The sequence below is a fragment of the Pygocentrus nattereri genome, chromosome 28 (assembly GCF_015220715.1).
Source record: "Pygocentrus nattereri isolate fPygNat1 chromosome 28, fPygNat1.pri, whole genome shotgun sequence".
In the NCBI taxonomy this organism is placed as follows: domain Eukaryota; kingdom Metazoa; phylum Chordata; class Actinopteri; order Characiformes; family Serrasalmidae; genus Pygocentrus; species Pygocentrus nattereri.
The window spans coordinates 17,828,170-17,849,047 of NC_051238.1; the positions used below are offsets into that span (position 1 = coordinate 17,828,170).

The window sequence follows — 20,878 nt, forward strand, 5'->3', positions numbered from 1 at the left end:
TGTGTGAGTGGCTGTGTGTGTCTGCCCTGTGATGGACTGGCGACCTGTCCAGGGTGTATCGTGCCTTTCGCCCGAAGACTGCTGGGATAGGCTCCAGCACCCCCCCGCGACCCTGACGGAGAAGCGGCTTGGAAAATGGATGGATGGATGGATGGGGTTTGGATCAAAGAGACTGGAACAACATGGTGTCCGTGCTCCAAATCAGGGATTTCACCTCAAAACGCTTTCAGTGAATAGTCTCCACGGAACAGTCTTTGCAGTTGATTGATAGATAGAGCAGCAACTTACTGTTCAAAATGTGGAGTAACAGTCACAAATCAGATGCAAGTTTATTATGGTGTAAAATTAGGTTTAACAGTCACACTTCTCTCATTCAAAATGAAAATATTCTTGTGTTTCTGAACAATTTCTATCAATAGAACTGGGATTTTATGTGCAGCATTCTCCACTCAAGTGCACATGTATATAATTCATGGGAAAATATTATGGATGTACATTGATATCAAAATCAGTACCAAAAGATTATCAGAAGTGGACAGATGTTTAGATATGATCAATATTTTAAACCTATAATTGAAGCATTACCGTACTCCAGAATAGCACAACCTTTAGACAACACTGGGCTAATGTGCAAACATGGCTGGATTTTAATTACTGTACACTTTTCTAAATATAAATATAAGCATCTTACAGATATTTGGGTGGTTTCTGACTTGTGACCTGTAATCTGCTTTCTTAACTTGACCTTTGTCCAGAATAAACCAGAACTGTGTATGACCACACACTAAAACACAGGCCAATTTTCTAATAAAGTACTTAAACCATATAAATAATATTCTGAAAATGGCTTTCAGATAATAATTCCATTGTTGAACTATTAGTTAATTAGATATCAAATCTTGGAATAAAGCTTAGGGACACCTTAACACACACACACACACACACACACACAGGACAGAAAGAAACCGTGCTTGTAAACATGCTCAATTAGTGAATTAATATGAAACAATATCTTAAGAACAAATTTGTAACTTTATTAATAAATAATTTATTAGAGATTTTTAATAGCTGGGACATACATATTATATTACAAGAGACTACTGTAACCAAGGTTAGTTTTTGCTTCTGGCAGTAATCTCATGTTACATAATTGTAAAAGTCTTGCCACATACTCAATGTAATGCATCCAGGATCCCACCCCATGTTACTAATAAAACAGAAGCCAATCCCACTTCATGTTTCTTTTATAGACAAATATTTAACAGACATGGTAATAAAATGTTCTGCATGCATTTAAGGCACATAATGTTGTACCTACAAAGCTGCATTCGTTAATTTGCCTCACAAATGTGGAATCAACATTATTAAACAAGCATCCAGTGGAATCAGCATTAGATAATCAACTAGCTTTAATTTGGTTTCATAAACCCTAATCAAGGCTAAGTTTACATTATAAAAAGGTTATGTTAAAAATTTGTTTTATTTCAAAAGTACTTATACCAGTTTGTCACTCTACATGTACTTTAAGTGACTGTAGGCTGATTTTCTGTACACAGACCAAGTCTACCGCTGCTATATTAAAATGTTCAATGTGAGTATCAGTTTACATTTTGATTTAACCGCACATAAAGCTTAATTTGTCAAGTGAGGTGCACATAAGTTTGTGATATTGCATATCTTCATGAATAAATTCAAAAGCCGCCCCCCCCTTCTCTCTCTCACGCACACACACAGATTGTATTACCCAGACAAGAACTGCAAAGTATTGAAAGAGAAAGGTAAAAGTAGGTTCCTTGACCGCTTTCACCAAAACTATGGAATTGGTTGCTTAACTGTGTGCAAATCAAGTCACCCTAATCCTCCACAGCCATGCAGTTCAACCTTCTGCTCTGCAGCCACTGGCAGGATGAGATGGGAGATTCTACTCCAAAGCCCACTCAGTTTGTCTACATCCATCTGATTAAACATGGTTGTTCTGTGAGAGGAAACAAACTTCTCTTTTAAATACTCCTGAACCATCTCCTCCACCATCCCCAGGCTAACATTAGGTAGCACTTCCAGCTCTTCCGCCAGCAGTACAGTGAAAGCCAAGAAGATATTCTTATAAGCGGCGTTCTCGTGGTCACAGTAGCGGTAGAAGATCAACGTGGACCCAGGAGGAAGTTCCTCAAAGCGGTGGATAACAGCAGCTTGCTTGCCAGCATCAAAGGCCTCTCTCAGCGCTCTATCAATGTCCAGCTTCACCTGGTCACTGTCTTCAGCCGTTTTGCTGGCTCCATCAATGTCCAGGGCAGAGGCGTTCAAAGATGTGGAAAAGGCTGCAGCCAATCGCTGAGCCAAACAGCCAAGTGTCTTCTCAGCCCCACGTCCAGAGGTCAAGATGAGGCTCACTGGCTCGTTGGGACGGCTCATCTGGAGGTGCCTCAGGAGGTGGATTTTGCTTCTTCTCCATAGTTCTTTGTGCTGGTTGGGGAAGCTGGACTGAACTTTGTCCATTTCATGACGGAACACATCCAACAGGTTAAACTCTTTTTGCACAGGTGGGGCCTCACCTCTCATAAACCATAATACTGTGACAGCAAGCACAGCACCAAATAAGGCATAGATCAGGATGAATTCTGTGTGAGAGAAAAATAATGAGTCTGTTGTACTTCTGAAACGAAGTTCTGTGCAAATGTCAGAGACTACAATTTCATAATTTTGGCATAATTCAAATGTTTAAGATACAAACAAAGTCATTCAGTGTTTTGCTGGGAAATTGTGCTTTGTAGAGAAAGTTTCTAACTCTTACATTTACCGTTCTCTTCACAGTGGTAGTGATAAGAACAAATAGTCAATTTTATTATCCAAAATTACAGTTTTACATGCAACATTGATAATGGTAAAACAGTGGTAAATCTGAAAAAGGGTATTTTTTTCATATAAGTGTATGTACTTGCACCACGAATACACTTCAGCATGAAGGCTTCTCAAAACAATTAAATACCATCGCAGACATCAGGCAACATTGTTTTAGTGTAATTCACACATTAAAAGTTACATCACACAAAGTTAGAGACAGTAAACACTACAATGTCTGGTTCCTACCACTGTGAATAATTCTGACTCTGAGTTTCTCTAGAATGAAGCATTTTGCATTACACTGCTCTGTGTGACTTCGCTTACATTTTAACACTAATTAAACAGACATTCTGACATCTGTGAAATTTTACTTTGAAAAGCAAAAACAGAAAAGCAGAACAGAGCAAAACAGTCCAAGTCATGTCTGTTTTTCAGGATATTCTTTTAGCACAGAAGTACAGCACTGAGGATCATTAACTTTATTAATGCAAAATTAAATACAACATTGATTCTGTGACACATTAGGGAAAAATACTGTGAATCTTTGTCAATATGGGTCAGCAGTGTGCAAAATACCCCCTGGTATTTGGGGAGTCCTATCTTGGCTGGCTACCTGAGCACTGGCTAGCAGCTAACACACTTGCTGTAGCAGTGCTGATGGTAGTTTCAATGGCAACAAAATGGTTTTGTTGGTTCAACAATTTCTCTTTTTTGGAGAGACTCTTTTCTAGAATGAAAAGCAGTCTTCCACACAGTAATTGAGTTCTTACACACCTCCTTCTCTGTCTTCAGTTTGGGAGATGAATAACTATTCACTTTTCCCCCAGTCTGTTGTGAAATCGGAAGTTTTCAGATTTACAAATATGCTACGGCGTGCTGTAAAGCTTTTCAGAGGCATCCCAGGCATAGTTACAAATGCTTAGTTATGAAGGACAAACTGGGGGAACCAATGTGCAACAGCATCACCCTAAGGCAGACCAATGCTGCACTCTACTTGGTTAAGAACACCAAAGACAGAAGCTGACTGACGGTGTGTGAAACAGCTAAACAATGACCTCTCCCTGAATTTGACCGTTTTTCCCTAGTGGACAGCAAAATGACATAAGTTTCTTTTAGGGACACCCTAGAATATCGATTTTGAGACATTTAGGGGATCCAAGAGATTAATCGTATTTCGCACCCTGTCACTCAGCACTACTTACTGTATGTGACAAGGTCAGAGACCATACTTACTGGAGCTTTTAGTGTCTTGAGTCTTTACAGAGCGTTCCTTTTTCTCATGGCAAGGAGAGTCCCCTTCACCACTATGTTCTTCTGCAGACCTTTTATGTTCTTCCTTTTTTAATGAGCATCTCCTTTCTGAGTTTTCATCATTGGTGACATCTAAAACAGCAAAGTTTACCGTTTCTTTTACAGACCAAAACTCAGATTTAAGCGTAATTCCACAAAACATTATCAGCCCTATATAAGCATCCATTATGACTGATAAAGACCTCTGGTCTACTTTATAAATTAAAAAGAGAAGAGAGTAAAAATTGATTGATACTGATTCATGCAAGTATTACCTTTAGACTTTAATGAGACAAGGTCTTCTGGATTTTCTAAAATAAAATAAAAAAAAAAAGTTTAATTCAAATCTTAAGCCATCATAACCAAAAAGGTTATGAAAAATAATGCACTGTACAAAATGATAATCACCTCTTATACTTTCTTCTGGTGGGCTCTTCACCGGTGGGGTTACTTGTGACAAAGTGAGGCCAGATATACAGTGTGCTCCCTCCTCATTCTTGCCTTTGATGTGGTGGACGTAATGATGCAGAGGAAGAATTTTAATTTATTTTTTTCTTTGTTGCTTTCATTTAATCTTTTCCTATGTATATTCACTTCAATATTAATGCAACTCTAACTAAAAAAAACAAAAGGTATACTTACATTTAAAAGGGAAATTAAAATGATTTGTCAAAATGACTATAATTCAATTGTTGCGATTTAAACACAGCCATTCAGGGTGTTTGATGAGAAATCGTACACTGTACAGAAACATATTGCTTGGATTTCTTTATAATGGTGGTGGTAGGAACCAGGGTTTGCAATGTATACTATCCAAATATTGATATTTTATTTACCATCCACAATAACCAGTAAACTAATATATAAAAACTCAGAATACATATAATGTTAACAAGGGCAAAACAGTGGTAAATTAATTTTCCCTACACCACCATAGGCCAAAACCTTCTCAAAACTAGCATAAAACAATGCCCCAGATATCAGGCAGCTTATTTGTAACCATTTCATGTAAAACCTTTCTGTGGTGTACCTTTTAGATGCATTAAACTATTCAGATTTATGCTTCTCATCACCACCACTCTCTAGAATGGAGGATTTCACACCAGACCAATGTGAATGACTTTGTTTATATCTTAACAATAAAATGAAAAGGAATCCAAGTATGTAATCACTATTTGCCATTATATGTTTTCATAAAACCTTTGCAGTTTGTTTTTGGGATGGTATGTGGAATAAAAAAAAAAGGCAAATGGAACTCACTTTTTGAAATTTCACTATTTTCAGGGCTCTCGTTTATCTCAAGTTCCCCTCCTTCTCCATCTAATTGAGGGCCTCCAGCTCCATCTGTCAATTAAAAGACTTTTTTCTTTAGGTTTAGTATTGTTATTGTTTATGTTTTTGGAAGGTAAGCGAGTGCGTGATGGACTTCTATAAAGCCAAATGGAATAGTTGAAATCATTTGATACCAAAATCTGTGCAATCTTCAATGTTAAATTATGTTAGATACCTCCTTTGCCCTCCCTCTGCATGTTTCCCATTCCTTCATCATTGTGTATAGGCTGCTTAGTGTCCTCTCCTGTGTCAAGGGTATGACATCACAAATTAAAAGAGATGTTTATGCAAAAGACATTACATTCATAATGTTGAGTGGAAGACAAAGTCAAGGATTTTTATTCCAAACTCAACTTGAGCTTAAATTTAAATCTTTCTCTATGCAGCATTGTGTTATGGCAGAGATATATGTCCAGTAAGACAATACACTAAACGATAGTCACCTTTTGTAATTTCCTCTTGTAGACTTTCCATTTCTGGGTTTACTTGTGATGAAATGAAGCTTTCCATGGGATGCATAACCTCATCCTGACCTTCTTCATCCTCACCTTTGAAGTAGTAGACAACAGCATTTAAGTGCAGATTCAAAAAAGATGGTACTGTTCATTTTTGATTCATGTACAGTGTGGTACATTACAGTTTTTCATTTTACACATTTTCATCACAAATAGTATCAACATAACAGCTTGAGAGAAAAGTAGAATATATGAATGTTTATATGTATATATTGTAAATGTGGTGGAAAATGTGTTAATCTTAGAGGTTTGACAACGTGTTACTTCCAATGTTTTCCAGTCTAAATACTTAAAGTACTTCTAGCTATAATAAAAGCTGTTTAAATCATTCCTCCATAATGAAATCATTGAGATGTAAACAAAGTCAGTGTGTTTTTAGTGAAATAGAGAATTGTACAGAAACATACTGACTTGGATCTCATTGTTGGTGACAGAAACCAAAGCTTGCAATGTCTACAAAAACATGCAAGCACAGCCAATTTATTTACTATCCAAAACCATCAGTAAACCTACATGCGTCTTCTGAGTTTTATGCAACGTTGATATTCGTAAAATGGCGGGAAATCTGAAAATAAAAATTTATTTGAGGACTGTTTTGCCTTACAAAACCCTGCATTGTCATTTTCCACCATGCATAGATGTTTTAGGCCAAAACTTTGCCACAAAACTAGTGTAGAATTATTTCTCAGGTATGCCATTCCTAACCATTATAAGAAGTAGCTGTGAGTGAGGCAGCTTTTACAATTCTGAACTCTGAAGTTTCTCTAGAACAAAATATATCACACTGTAAATGAATGTTTACATATTAAGAATCTGATAAAGCAGAAATCAATTAAAAATGAAATAGCCCTTTAAATCACAAAACTGCTACTGGTTGTGGGAAGGTGTGGTGGAGTGGAAGAACACTTTTTATAATGGCCTCATTTGGGTGGACTTTGTCACCTTCCACGGTGGATGTAACACTGTCTCCCCCTTGTTGGATAGATGATGACAACAAATTGCTAATGACGGTTGTTGGAAAGGGAGATGCTATTACAGTCTAGAGAAGGTAAATAGCCAAAATCTGTTAATCTCACCATTTATAATACATTAGTCATCGGTTTTCAACAATACATTTTACTGACACAATATACCTTCACTTTCCTTCGGTAGGTTTTTAACAGCTACGTCATCACGTTCAGTCTGCTTAATATCCTCTCCTACGTCACAGGTATGAACTGAAGCCAAAAGAATAAACAGTCACATAAATTAAGCCTATACTGACAAAGTAACTGCATGGTGACAGTGAATACCATTCTACACCATACCGTTCATTTCCTCGACGCTGCCCACCTGTCTTGGAGAGTAGACGATTTGGTGTAAACCTCTAAAGCTAGTTCATTGGAGACATATCTGTACATGAAAACAAATATTTAACAGCATATACACAGGCATGAACGGCAGTATAAAGCAGGGGTTCTCAAACTGGTCCTCAGGGCAACCAAGACAGTCCACATTTTTGCTCAAACCCAACTCCCAACATGAAGCAAGAGAAAAATGTGGACCAGACTGAGAGACACTGGTGATCAGTGTAAAGGGTCATTCCTTGTATACAGTGCCTAGACTTTAGACTGCCAGCCTTTCAGAAAACTAAACATTGTTTTAATAGTCTCTTCATATTTTATCATAAAAGGGACAAGTTCAACTTTTAAAAAGTCAGATCAAACCAAATTTGGCGTGCAAATTACAGCACTTACAAACATCTTTTATGCATGGTTTACCTTCCATTCATCTTATTTCTCACCAAAATATAATCTGCCTTTATTTTTTTTTCATATAAAAGTGCACAATATGGTGGACAACAGTAACAGGCTGAACACACAACAGACTAATAATAATGTGGTTAAAAGTTATTTAAACATTTTTAGATTATTTTCTTAGTAGCTAAACTTCACAAAGAGGTAATAAAAAGCGCGAGAAATAAGTGGAACTAAAGGGCAAAAGCATTCAGTGTGAGGAGCTGCCTTCCAGCATAACACTGAAAATATCCAGACGCATCATGTCAGCAAGGCGATGACACAGAACCTGGTGCAGCTACTGCTACGTGTAGTGTAGCATCAGCATTGAGTTTTGTGAATAAAACGTCCTTCTGAGCCCCGTGTCCACTTATAAAAACACATCAACAAAACCAAATGAGGTCCAGGGCTAAACTAGCCATCTGTACTGACAGGTGACTCTCAGTCAGGCTTTCACACACACACACGGAAGATACTATACTACTACAGCTAGAAAGCCAGCACACAAACCGAATTAAACATAGAATTACTCACCAAAGCCATTTGCTTCGTGATCAGTAACACTTTGTACGATTCGCTTTCGTTTTTCAACCTCAATACCAAAGATTATCCACACGACCGAGAGGATTCACTATTATGATTTACGACGATGTACTTGACGCGTTTCCGTTTAGCAATAACGCGGCGCAAAACTGGACTTTCACTATGAATCAAACTTGATTATAGCTAGTTTGTTATAGTTTACTAGAGTGTGTAACGCTTTCATTTAGTAAGAGAAACCACAAGTGTCGCTATTGCACAGCACTGTTCCCAAATATGTTGGAACTTTCTTATTTGGGCCGCTGTTTCCTCAGTACGTTCACTCAGACGGATAATTCCTTTCGGCTCTGCTTTCGTCACGTCAGTTCAGAGCCCCGCCAGAGCCGGTTTATGAGGAGCCCGGCCTCTTCCTGCTGCTGCTGCTCCTGCTGCTGCTCCTCCTCCTCCTCCTCCCTCCGTCATACTAAGCAGTTTTAACACGTTTTATGCTATTCTGTGTTCAGGAAATGATTGCATTATTTTACATTAGAATGTTTAAGTGTTTATAAATGATGGTTTTACTCAAATGCCCCATATTAACCTGTTCATTTTGGACTCACTCAGGAGCGCCCTCTAGCGTTGAAGAAACCCGGCGGACATTACTGAGAGCCAACTCTCCTCTCTGTAAGTTTTCTGGCCCCACTTCCTCTTAAGAATGGGTGATTATGAAGACAATTTTGTGCAAAAAGTTTTACATAACATTCTCACACACAAATTTTCCAAACCGCACATTCTGAAAAGAACCGATTCACTGGAGAAGACCATCATATTAGAACACGACCTGCAACAAGGATGGCCACAGAGGAAGTCCGCAATAAGAAACCACAAAATCTATCACACCTGCTCCAGCTATTTGACCTCTTCCCCAGTCCCCGATTGGCTAGACAGATGTATTGGAGTTAAGTAAGAGGGCTGGGCAGCTTATGAAACTAAAATCTGCAGGAAAGTCGATCTCCAGGCAGGCTGGTGACCACTGCTTTACTCTAAACTCTATAATAAAAGACAGAAGTGTCAAATTGCACAAACTGATTGAAGAGAGACAACATATTTGCTGTTTGTAACATGTAAATTTATTTTCATGTGACAATTTTTTAGTAGACATGTGCAAGAAACTGATAATCAATGACCAGACATTCAATAAGTGTATAGTGTTATACTGATAGGCAGTGGATCATAAAACTCCTCCTCTGACCAAATGTCAAAATGTAACCTTAACAGAAGATGAAATTAATTTGCTTCAACACCGATGTGCTAAGATTCTGGGGTAAAAACACTAAGCCCATCTTTACTGCAGCTTGTAAATTGTGGAGTTAGTACATTTAGGCACTTGCTAGTGACATGGCTCAGCTAGATCAAACCTATTTCAAGGTACTTGAAACAAGAGTCTTCAGATTTCCAGAACTACCATTGAACACTGCTGGTTGAGGTGGACTAAACCTCAAATGAGCTTTACTGTAGATCTGCAGGAACATCACACTGACGCAGGGATTGCTATAGCTTCATTTAATCATTTAGAAGAGGCTCTCTACATCCCCCATTTCCACAACAACAGTTTTCAGCTGAGAGTAGTACTCTATGGTCACCACCCCATTCTCTCTGCCAAAACCTGGAGAAGGTAAAAAAAAATAATGTTATTAATTGCTGTGGCTTCATGGATAATTAAGTAATATTTAGGGCATATTTCTGTATACAAAATGAAAAATGTTTCAGTGAAGATCTATTTACTGTCGAGCACTATTTTTTCATTCAATTATTCCTTAAACTTAATGTAACTCCAGCTATACCTGACATTTTGTAGCCTCCAAATGGGACCTCCACTGGACTGACATTGTAGTTATTGATAAAGCAGGTTCCTGCTTGAAGATTTTCAGCCACTCTGTGGGCCCGAGCTATATCCCTGCACAGAAATGGGACAATAAGTTAGAATTTATAAAGTGCTACAATGAAAAGCTATTACATTGTTAATGGTAACATCTGATAATAGTGATGTTAGATATTGTACCTGGTGAAGACTCCAGACGCCAGGCCAAAAGTTGTGTTGTTAGCTCTTTGCAGAACCTCCTCCTCTGTGTCAAAGGGCAAAATAGACATCACGGGTCCAAAGATCTCCTCTTTGACACAGGTCATATCATCCCTGCAGTTATCTGTGTGTGATGAAAGAGTATATATATATATATATATATATATATATATATATATATATATATATTACTGAATATTGTGAAACTGTACCTTTGAACTATTTTTTTGATCAGACAGCTACTGGGTAAGGGTTGTGTGACAATTTCTTGAACAGCATGTTCAATAAATTATTCTGCTCAAACACTCAAACACTATTTCCATCCTTAGTCTGACTTAAATATCAAAATCACTAACGTGTTGTAGCAACTAGAAATGCACAGATCATGAATTTTTATAGACAATTTCTTTACAGCCAAATTGATTTTAACCTGAAGCACATTTCCGGTACTTTCTATTAGCCGAAGTTGCAAAACAAAATCATGTGCCCATTCAATGGCTCAAACTGGCATTTTAGATCCTTAAATAAAAATACATGAGCCAAATAGAATACAAGGTAAACAGCATCTGGTGATTTACCACAATAAACCATGCATAAATTATGTTACAACATTTTCGTATAGTTGCAGCAGCACTCAAATACAACACAAGTGCATGTACTTGCTTTACATTATTTACATCATCAAACCGCAACTGCAAACTGTGTTTGAGATTGTGAGGAGCAAAGAAATACAACAGATTTCTAAGACTGAACCTTGGAGGTTTATAAAAAATATCCCTGCAGATTTATTTGAAATCCTGAAAGTTGCTTAAGTAGAATGAAAGCCGTAATGCAAAAACTGTACACACAAAATGCTTTAATATTTTATATTATATTTAATTGCTGATGCTCCTGTGTAATGTTCCATTAAATATCTTTTCTGCTTTTTTCTCCTGTTGCAGTAAAAATGAATACGTTGTGCTGAATGGCTGTTTTGTCTGGAAATGTAAAAAGACTGGTCTCTGATGCACAGTGCTGTAGACCAGCCAAAATGAAGTTTATTAATTGACTGGTTGCTGACTGCTCTTTTGGAGAAACAACTCGGAGAATCAACCAGCCTTGTCTTAAAGCACTATTTCATTCACCATAAGGTTACCATTTTTAAACTACATCAAAGCATTTACTTACCCAGCACACAAGGGGACACATAGTAGCCTCCTTTTAGTTTGGGGTCACTAGGAACATACGGCTCTCCTCCACAAAGAACCTTGGCCCCCTAAAACAAAATGGCATGCAAGGTTTAATTCAATAATGTGAAGGGACAACACCATTTCAAAGGTAATACCATTATAATACAAAGCACTTAAGAGCCACCTGTGGAAAATAAAGAACTGAGGCTGAGTTAATGAGTGTCAAGCATGTATAGCAGTACCTGTTGCTGAGCTTGACTAATAAAGCCCAACACTTTCTCCATGTGGGGTTTGCTGATCAGGGCACCCATCCGTGTCCCCTCCAGCAAAGGATCACCAATAACAATGGCCTTGGTCCTCTTCACCACCTCCTCCACAAATGGCTTCATAATCTCTCTCTGCACAAACACTCGTGTCCCATTGCAACACACCTGCATCAAGCAGAGCATGGTTACCACCATGTCTAGACCTTTATATTATGTGTTGAAAGCAGTTTCAATGCTCCTATTTAAAATGTTTACTTCCTCTTCGGCACTCACAGTAACAAAGTATTCCCAACATAGATAATATGTTTTAAAATAGTACTAAAACATGCAATTAAACTACAAAATATAACCAAACCACACAATATGAATAACAGATGGTATCCACTATAATACAACAATAATATACAGGTAAAATGGCTTCAATGCATACATATCAGCAGAAAATAATACCACTGGAAAAAAATACTACTGAAAATACAGTAGTATGGAAACTTGCTTAGCAACCTAATAATGAACTAATGCAAAACTGATGCTGCTTTAACTATATGCAGATGAATACCAAATCAGACATCATTACAACACATGCTGTGATGTATGAATGATGTTAACTTAAACATTTTAAAGCAAGTAAATCTTGATTGCAAACCTCCCCCTGGGTGAGAAAGTTAGCCATGAGTGCCCCTTTGACTGCATTCTCCAGCTCACAGTCCTTAAAGATGATAAGTGGCGATTTTCCTCCCAGCTCCAGAGTCACCTGCTTCACACTTTTGGCTGACATCTCCATCACCTTACAGGGAGAGTACACATATCAATATTATACAATGGACAACTAGATAGAAAAATGTTCTAAAAGTATTTAATAATTAATTATACCATTATGTGTTGTACAATTGTACAATTCAGTTATTTATGTAAAACATGGAAACAGCAGCACATGACTGAATTTGAATTAATATAAAATGTGCAGCATGTTAAGATGTGCATCAAATTGAATATAACAAACTGAAGTGTTATATTCTTTCCATACATATACATACACACATACATACATACATACATACATAGACACACACACAGGCCCAGAAATATTTTAACATTGACACAATCTTCATGATTTGGGCTCTGCATGCCACCACATTGGATTTGAAATGAAACAACTGAGATGCAATTGAAGTGTAGACTTTCAGGTTTAATTCAAGGAGTTGAACAAAAATATCCTATGAAATGTTTAGGAACTGCAACCATTTTTCTACAAAGTCTCATTTCAATGTGTCAAAAGTAATTGGACAAATGAACTTTACCATAAATAAAATGTTTATTTTTAATACTTTGTTGAGAATCCTTTGCAGGAAATGACTGCCTGAAGTCTGGAACCCATGGATATCACCAAACGCTGTTTCGTCCTTTGTGATGCTTTGTCAGGCCTTTACTGCAGCGGTCTTCAGTTGCTTGTTTGTGGGTCTTTCTGCCTTAAGTTTTGTCTTAAGCAAGTGAAATGCATGCTCGATCAGGTTAAGATCTGGTGATTGACTCAGCCATTGCAGAATATTCCACTTCTTTGCCTTAAAAAAACTCCTGGGTTTTGGGTCATTGTCCATCTGTACTGTGATGCGACGTCCAATCAACTTTGCTGCATTTGGTTGAATCTGAGCAGAAAGTATATCGCTGTACACGTCAGAATTCTTCCGGCTGCTTCTGTCTTCTGTCACATCAATAAACACTAGTGACCCAGTGCCACCAGAAGCCATGCATGCCCATGCCATCACACTGTCACCACGTTTTACAGACGATGTGGTCTGCTTTGGATCATGAGCCGTTCCAAGCCTTCTCCATACTTTCTTCTTCCCATCATTCTGGTACAGGTTGATCTTAGTTTCATCTGTCCAAAGAACGCTGTTCCAGAAGTTCCAGGCTTCTTTAGGTGTTTTTTTGGCAAAATCTAATCTGGCCTTTCTATTTTTGAGGCTGATTAATGGTTTGCACCTTGTGGTGAACCATCTGTATTTGCTCTCATGAAGTCTTCTATTATAGTAGACTTAGATACTGATACACCTACTTCCTGGAGAGTTTTCTTAGCTTGGGTGGATGTTGTGAAGGGTTTTCTTCACCATGGAAAGGATTCTGCAATCATCCACCACTGTTGTCTTCTGTGGATGTCCATGCCTTTTTTAGTTCCTGAGCTCACCAGAGTGCTCTTTTTTTTTTTCTCAGAATGTACCAAACTATTCATTTAGCCACTCCTAACATTCCTGCTATCTCTCTGATGGATTTCTTCTTTTTTTCAGCCTAATGATGGTCTGTTTCACTTCCACTGAGAGCTCCTTTGACCGCATGTTGTGGGTTCACAGCGACAGCTTCCAAATGCAAATGCCACACCTGTAATCAACTTCAGACCTTTTACCTGCTTAATTGATGATGGATTAACAAGGGGAATAGCCAGTGCAGCCCATGAAATAGTTTTTGAGATAATTGTCCAATTACCTTTGGTCCCTTGAAAAAGAAGCAGCTACATATTAAAGAGCTGTAATTCCTAAACCCTTCCTCCAATTTGGATGTGAATACCCTGAAATTAAAACTACTGGTCTGCACTTTAAGCTCATGGTGATTATGCAACTGTATCTTGAATATGTTTTGGTACACAGCTAAAATGCCAAAACTTGTGTCACTGTCCAAATATTTCTGGGCCTAACTGTGTGTGTGTGTGTGTGTGTGTGTGTGTGTATATATATAAAAAATGTTCCACCTTTTCTGGAAGTGAGATTTGTGTGTATATAATATATATATATATATATATATATATATATATATACATACATACACACAAATCTCACTTCCAGAAAAGGTGCAACATTTTGCAAAATGCAATTAAAAATAAGAATATATAATTTGTTAATTTTCTTGAATCTTTATTTAACTGACAAAAATACAAAGAAAAAGAAAAGACTTAATGTTTTGGCAGACCAACTTGATTGTAATTTGTTAATATAAATAATTTGAATTTGACACCTGCTACACACAAAAAAGTTGAGGCAGGGGCAAGTAAAAAAATTAATAGAAAATTTAAGACACACTGTTTTGAAACTCTGAACAATAAGTAGGTGCATTGGGAACAGGTGACTGTATCGTGGCTGGGTATAAAAAGAACACCCCCTAAAACACTGCAAGTAAAGACAGGTTGTGGCTCATCATTCTTGAGCTTCATGAAAGAATTGTCAAATAGTTCAAAACAAACATTTCTCAATGCAAAACTGCAATTAATTAAGACCTTTCATCATAAAATTGTGAAACCAGAGAAATCTCAGTCAGTGTAGGGCAAGCACTGTTGAATGTGCAAGACTTCCGAGCCCTCAGATGAAAATGCACAAGAAATCATCATGCTACCATGTTACATATAGACGTGGGAGTACTTTGGAAAACCAGTGTCACTTAACACAGTCTGCCATCAAGGAGTGCAGCTAAAGCCATACATTAATTCTATCCAGAAATGTCAGATTTTTTGGGCACAAACTCTCCATGCCAAAGACAAAAGGGGACCATCTAGACTTTCATCAGCGAAAGGTGCAATAGCCAACATCTGTCATCATATGGAGGTGCATCAGTGCCCAAAGTACTGATGACATGCATATGTGCGAAAGTACCTTTGATGAAAGTTTTCATTTATGAAATTTCCTAACTTCTCCAGTAATGGGGTTTGTTTCCCAATGTGGCCAGTGTATGACATTTACAACAGATGATCTTTCAAAGAAATTCAAAAATTATAAATTTGTCTGAAAATTATGTTTTCTTTAAAAAGGTTTAAATGTTTAGAAAAAAGGGATTTACTCAAGTATGTTGATGCAGACAAAATGTAATTGCCCAGTGTTTGGATTCTATAGACTTTGGTTTTACATGGTTAACACATGTTCACTTATAATTACTAGTATATCTTCTAATACACCAAAACAGCACTCAAGGACTAAACCTTTGAATTTTGCCCATTTACCTTCTTGCCAGTAGGCACGCTGCCAGTGAAGGACACTTTGGCAACCATAGGATGGTGACACAGCAGCGTTCCAGTCTCAGCTCCTCCCTGCACCACATTAAACAGCCCATCAGGTACTCCAGCCTCCTTATAGATCTCAGCCAAAATGACTGCTGTCAGTGGAGTCATGGGAGAAGGCTTAAACACCATGGCATTACCTAAAACAGAGGAGACATTGAGAGATAAAGGGAGCTAGCCCAAATTCCAGAGCGCAACAAAGACACCATTACTTCTGGCAAGCACTTTGGTGTCTTGCATAACCTAGTGCAGCTGCAGCAGAATTAATGCAATCCAGCCATAAATCACACTGCTCACATACCACAGGCAAATGCTGGGGCTGACTTCCATGCAGCAATCTGGAAAGGGTAGTTCCAGGCTCCAATTCCTACACACACTCCCAACGGTTCCCTGCGAGTGTAGGCAAAAGAGCCTCCAGGCAGCTGGATGTGCTGGCCTGAAGACAAAAAGGAAACCACAATCAACCATGCAGAGACAAATTTTGCATGTATATTCAAAATCCAGGAAATGAATAAGCAAGATGGAGGCAGATTTATAAAAAAAACAAAAGAAAACACATTTTACTAAGTGGGTAAACACTCTAGTACTGCCAATTAGATTGAGCCTACCTGCTAGAGTGGGAGCAATGCCAGCATAGTATTCAATACACTGCCAGGCTACATCAATGTCCACCTCTGCTTCAGTGATGGACTTGCCATTGTTGATCACTTCCAGTCTAGCTATGCCATCTCTGCGCTCCTGTGAATGATTTTTAAAATAAATTTTTAGTAACATCTTCCCATATAAAAGGGAATTCCACTAAATGAAAAAAATATATACACATAATTACATTCATTATAGTACTACTACTACCACCACCAATAACAATAATAATAATAATAATTATAATAGTAAGTTTTATTTATGCCAGTGGCAGCTCACTAAAAAATAGTTAAACAAAAAATTATAAGTATTAATTTAGAATTCTAAGAAAATGACAAAGATCAAATTAAAAGATAAATACCATGAGACATAGTTTTAATTAAATCAGTAAATTAAGCTTGACTGTCTAATAAAAGGTAGAATTGAGCTCCTCAGTTTAGAAGCATAACAACTGAATGAGGCCTCTCTATGGTTTCTATATTACAGAAGGTATTTGTAGAAGGCCACTATATGCAGATCTAAGACCACATGCTGGAACATAAACAGACAGACACTCTGTGATTTAAACAGTTGTTAGGTCATTTAGAGCCTTAAAAACTAGCAGCAGAATTTTAAAATCCATTCTGAACGATACAGGTAGCCAGTGCAGTTCACAGAAGTGAAATGATCTCTTTTTTTGTTTTTGTTGGGATGTGTTCTGCTGCATTTTATGACATAAAATAAATTGTTTACAGTGGTTTGGTGTGAAATTCTCAGTTCTAAAGAGACTTTGTAAGTCAGAATTGTTCACAGTGGGGTGACATATAGAACTAATCGTCTGAAGTGTTCAATGCGTCTAAAATCTCTCACAGAAATTTACAATATGAAATGGTTACAGATACATTGTATAATGGATAATTTGGACAGTAAATAAAATGGTTATATTTATGAGGCCACTAGTTCTTATTAGCATTACTGTAAAAAAAATACTAAAATAAAGGACAAGGTTCCGTACTGCAAACCATTTCACATCAAATCCTCTGAATGACTATGTACACCTCAAGGACAGAATTATGCAGAAATGTTTAAAAACCTGGGGAATTTCACCAAATTCGTGTTACACTAAGGTAAGTCTGTAAATGTTTTCATGTACATTCTTATTAGGGTAAGGTAAGTCTTAATGTTTTTCATGTCGTTTTTGATTTATATAATCTGTGTACTGTTGTTGAACCAATAATTTTAGAGCTAATGAAAACAAAATGCAATATTTTGCAATTATATCTTATTACTGCAACACACTGACAGTCATTGAGTTTTTTCTATTTACTTGTGCCACATAACAGTTGTTTTGCTTCACTTGCTTAAGTAAAGAAATTCAACAGTTAAAAGCATTATTTATTAATTATTATTTTTTTCAAATTACACTTGTGTGAGCATTATGCATGAGAAAGCATGAGAATTATGGTAACATAAGATAAATGAATGAACTTTTTGGCCCATCATAAAGAACTTGACTTGACATACTAAATTATATTATGCTACATAGTATATTAGAGACTATCATTTGTGGATCTGTGTGATGATTATGATACTTAAAAACTTGAGGCTATTTTGTAATAATCAGAATGAGCACCTTTCTAATGAAAACAAAACACTGGTCATCACAAACCAGTTGTCATGTTTCTACACATTACAGATAGTCATTTGAGAATATTCACCTGTAAAATAATTGTGATATCACATGTTTAACATGGCTATATATTACATAACTCCTCCTCTCAGCTAAAAGGGTACCTCTGAAAACACAACAGCTGATTTTTTTGTGTCTGTTTGCCTAATTCTCTTTACATCCAATGAATACTTGAAAATAAAGTGCTAAAACTGGTGCCTTTGACTCCATACATAGCTTGAATATGCATTCAAATATGCTTTTTGACATTGGTGATCCCTGTTTGTCATGAATCCCTTTTAATTCCATTGTGTCTGCCTTTACCCTAATGATACGAGCAGCCTCCAGCATGATCCGAGCTCTCTCCAAACCAGACAATTTACTCCATTTCAGGTACGCAGAGTGTGCACTCTTTATGGCCTCGTCTACCTCCACCTCCCCACAGGGAATCATGTCACACAGCACACGGCCTAGTGAAAGCAAAATTTTATTCATGTACATAATCACTAGACCAGGGGTGAGCAACTCTGTCAAGGCGCTTGATAAATTACCTACTCTAACTAAATCTGACAGTTGAGTGTAGTCAGATGAGTGTAGTCAGATGTGTTTGAGCAGGTAAATCCCTTAACTGTACTGAACACCAACCCTCCAGGTCTAGAGTTGTGCAAGCCTGCACTACACAAAAAGTTTGAATTCTAATGTGTTTATGGAATTGATTCAGCATTTTTGAAGCTATTTGGTTTGCAAGAACACATTCATTGCACATTACCTAGATATCAGTTAATCATTGACAATCTTGATAGACTGATAAAAGACTTACCCGTTGCAGGTTCGTAAACTGGCTCAGCATTCTTTGTGTCTTTGGGCTGCACTCTTGCCCCACCCCAAAAATTCAAGGCCTCTTTGACTACCAGGCTTCCAGTGGAAACGTTGTGAAACTCAGGAAGCGAAAGGATGGGTTGCTGAGCCATGATAAACTGCTTATCTTCATGGATAAAATAAATGCACTTGGTTAAACTGACAGAAAACGAAGCATTCATTATGCTCATTTCACCTGTTGCTTAGTCAATGCATGCCAAAGAAAGCTTTAACCTCTTATTCTCCAGTGTGTGTGTGTGTGTGTGTGTGTGTGTGTGTATATGTGTATATATATGTAGCGTATTATATATATATATATATATATATATATATATATATATATATATATATTTTTTTTTTTTTTTTTTTTTTTTTTTTTATTCAGCAACTGCATGAAATAAATGCAAAATTTAGAAAATAGAAAACGTGATTTATGATCATACACATATTGCATACACAACTTACTGCTGAAAACCAAAAATCTTAGATGCTTACCGTATTATTTTATAAAAATAAATTTTACAGAGCATATCACTGAAGAGACACCATGTGTTTACAGTTTATAGCCCAGATTTGTGGAAAATGGATCAACTTTCAGTAGACAAAAAATTGTGAGTTCAGCTTCTTCTATTATAAGCGTTTCAAATTACATTAGCCACCAACAAATTACATAACTCTCCCCACCCTGACCCGAAGCAAGCAGAATCTACACACGTTTGGTGTCTTGATAGTCTGCTTTTGCAGTTTTGCACTGAAGCTTTGAGGCGTATTTAACAGAAGGTCAAAAAGATACTGGGTGACAACTATTCCATTGCTCTTTAGCTCTGCTAGCCTTGTTGTGTTGTGTCAGTGCATAACTAGAAAATCAAACTTTGGACAAGTGGAAATGCTTGGGGTAAAGGATAAAATGATATAAATAACATTTTTCGATGTAACGTTCTTTAAATCTAGCGTATTCCAAATACACCCAAAGTTTAGCTGTAGCAATAGACTACTTCGCTCTGCAACACTAAGTAAACTACCATAAAAAGAACAAAGGGGAAGTGATATATCCCGCATTTATTAGCAGCTGCAATCGTTCAGCGGTTTAAACTCGTTTTCAATGTTATTTTAAATCATACATTTACCTCCGCGTGAGAGACTTGGTGAGCTGCAGGAAAACGCTTTGCTGGACTTGAACTGCTTCCACCTCCTCGAACTGAGAGTGGAATGGAGGGCGTCAGAGAAACCACCCAGATAACTCGCAGAATTTCGTAATCGTTGAGTTACGTGACCGTAAAGGGCGCTATTTCGCAGTTTCTGTTCGTATGCACGACTTTACGCAGACTACGTAAACTACGTCGACGCGCATTTATTTCTTGTTCTGCTAAGTTCAGCAAGTCTAACGATGAGACATGGGTGTCTTTTCAGGTGACTTTACCATCCCTTCATATTTTCAGCCAAAAAAAAAAAATTAATTAGAGAGGACGTCAGAATATGTGATTACAATAAATCTCTATAAAAATAAAGTCCGATCACATCTTTTCTGGTTACTTACCATCCCTTCACCTTTTCACCAAAAAAAAAAATAAAAAATAAAAAATCCTTCATGGCTGGAGTGGACAGAGGCTAAAAATAATGACTAGGATGGGTAGATGGGTCTTGGAATAGGGGTCACCAACTCAGAATCATCTGCACTCAGAATCTGTGACTGGAGATGTATCTCCACAAAAACATTAAAAGATGAAAAGATAACTTTAAAAAACCTACAATCTTTTCATCTGTTTAAAAAATTACTAAAATTTATGGACAAACACTGATAAGGGGACCATCGTAGTACTCCAATGCATCTCCACTAAAAATTGTGAGAAACTAATTAAAAATAATTATTTACTTTTGTAGTCATTTGGCATAAATCACACAAT

The 20,878-nt window shown here is 37.2% G+C and overlaps 2 protein-coding genes across 2 annotated transcripts; both read right to left on the minus strand.

The window, feature by feature from the left end:
• Window positions 1-1,028: 1,028 nt before the first annotated feature.
• Window positions 1,029-8,642, minus strand: zgc:112962 (uncharacterized protein LOC548348 homolog). The gene is made up of 10 exons (XM_017721263.2): window positions 8,288-8,642; window positions 7,286-7,370; window positions 7,112-7,195; window positions 5,907-6,011; window positions 5,639-5,707; window positions 5,392-5,475; window positions 4,540-4,632; window positions 4,407-4,442; window positions 4,075-4,224; window positions 1,029-2,618 (listed from the first exon to the last, which is right to left on the minus strand). Exons 2-10 carry the CDS (start codon window positions 7,290-7,292, stop codon window positions 1,849-1,851), a joined length of 1,398 nt encoding a protein of 465 aa, XP_017576752.1. The 5' UTR covers window positions 7,293-7,370; window positions 8,288-8,642; the 3' UTR covers window positions 1,029-1,848.
• A 737-nt stretch (window positions 8,643-9,379) lies between these two features.
• On the minus strand, window positions 9,380-20,255 carry aldh9a1a.1 (aldehyde dehydrogenase 9 family, member A1a, tandem duplicate 1). Its single transcript, XM_017721265.2, has 12 exons — window positions 20,102-20,255; window positions 18,937-19,101; window positions 18,441-18,586; window positions 16,435-16,564; window positions 16,128-16,262; window positions 15,770-15,966; window positions 12,434-12,574; window positions 11,764-11,952; window positions 11,520-11,607; window positions 10,335-10,476; window positions 10,117-10,229; window positions 9,380-9,938 (listed from the first exon to the last, which is right to left on the minus strand). Exons 2-12 carry the CDS (start codon window positions 19,085-19,087, stop codon window positions 9,844-9,846), a joined length of 1,527 nt encoding a protein of 508 aa, XP_017576754.1. The 5' UTR covers window positions 19,088-19,101; window positions 20,102-20,255; the 3' UTR covers window positions 9,380-9,843.
• Window positions 20,256-20,878: the final 623 nt, after the last annotated feature.

Coding starts and splice junctions, on each gene's coding strand:
- zgc:112962 (XM_017721263.2), bottom strand. Junction 4,633..5,391: donor AAATAGTGAAATTTCAAAAA/GTGAGTTCCATT, acceptor ACCACATCAAAG/GCAAGAATGAGGAGGGAGCA. Junction 4,225..4,406: donor TGTCTCATTAAAGTCTAAAG/GTAATACTTGCA, acceptor TTGCTGTTTTAG/ATGTCACCAATGATGAAAAC.
- aldh9a1a.1 (XM_017721265.2), bottom strand. CDS start 19,087: ATGGCTCAGCAACCCATCCTTTCGCTTCCTGAGTTTCACAACGTTTCC. Junction 16,565..18,440: donor AGGCTGCTCGTATCATTAGG/GTAAAGGCAGAC, acceptor AATCATTCACAG/GAGCGCAGAGATGGCATAGC. Junction 15,967..16,127: donor AGCCCCAGCATTTGCCTGTG/GTATGTGAGCAG, acceptor CCTCTGTTTTAG/GTAATGCCATGGTGTTTAAG.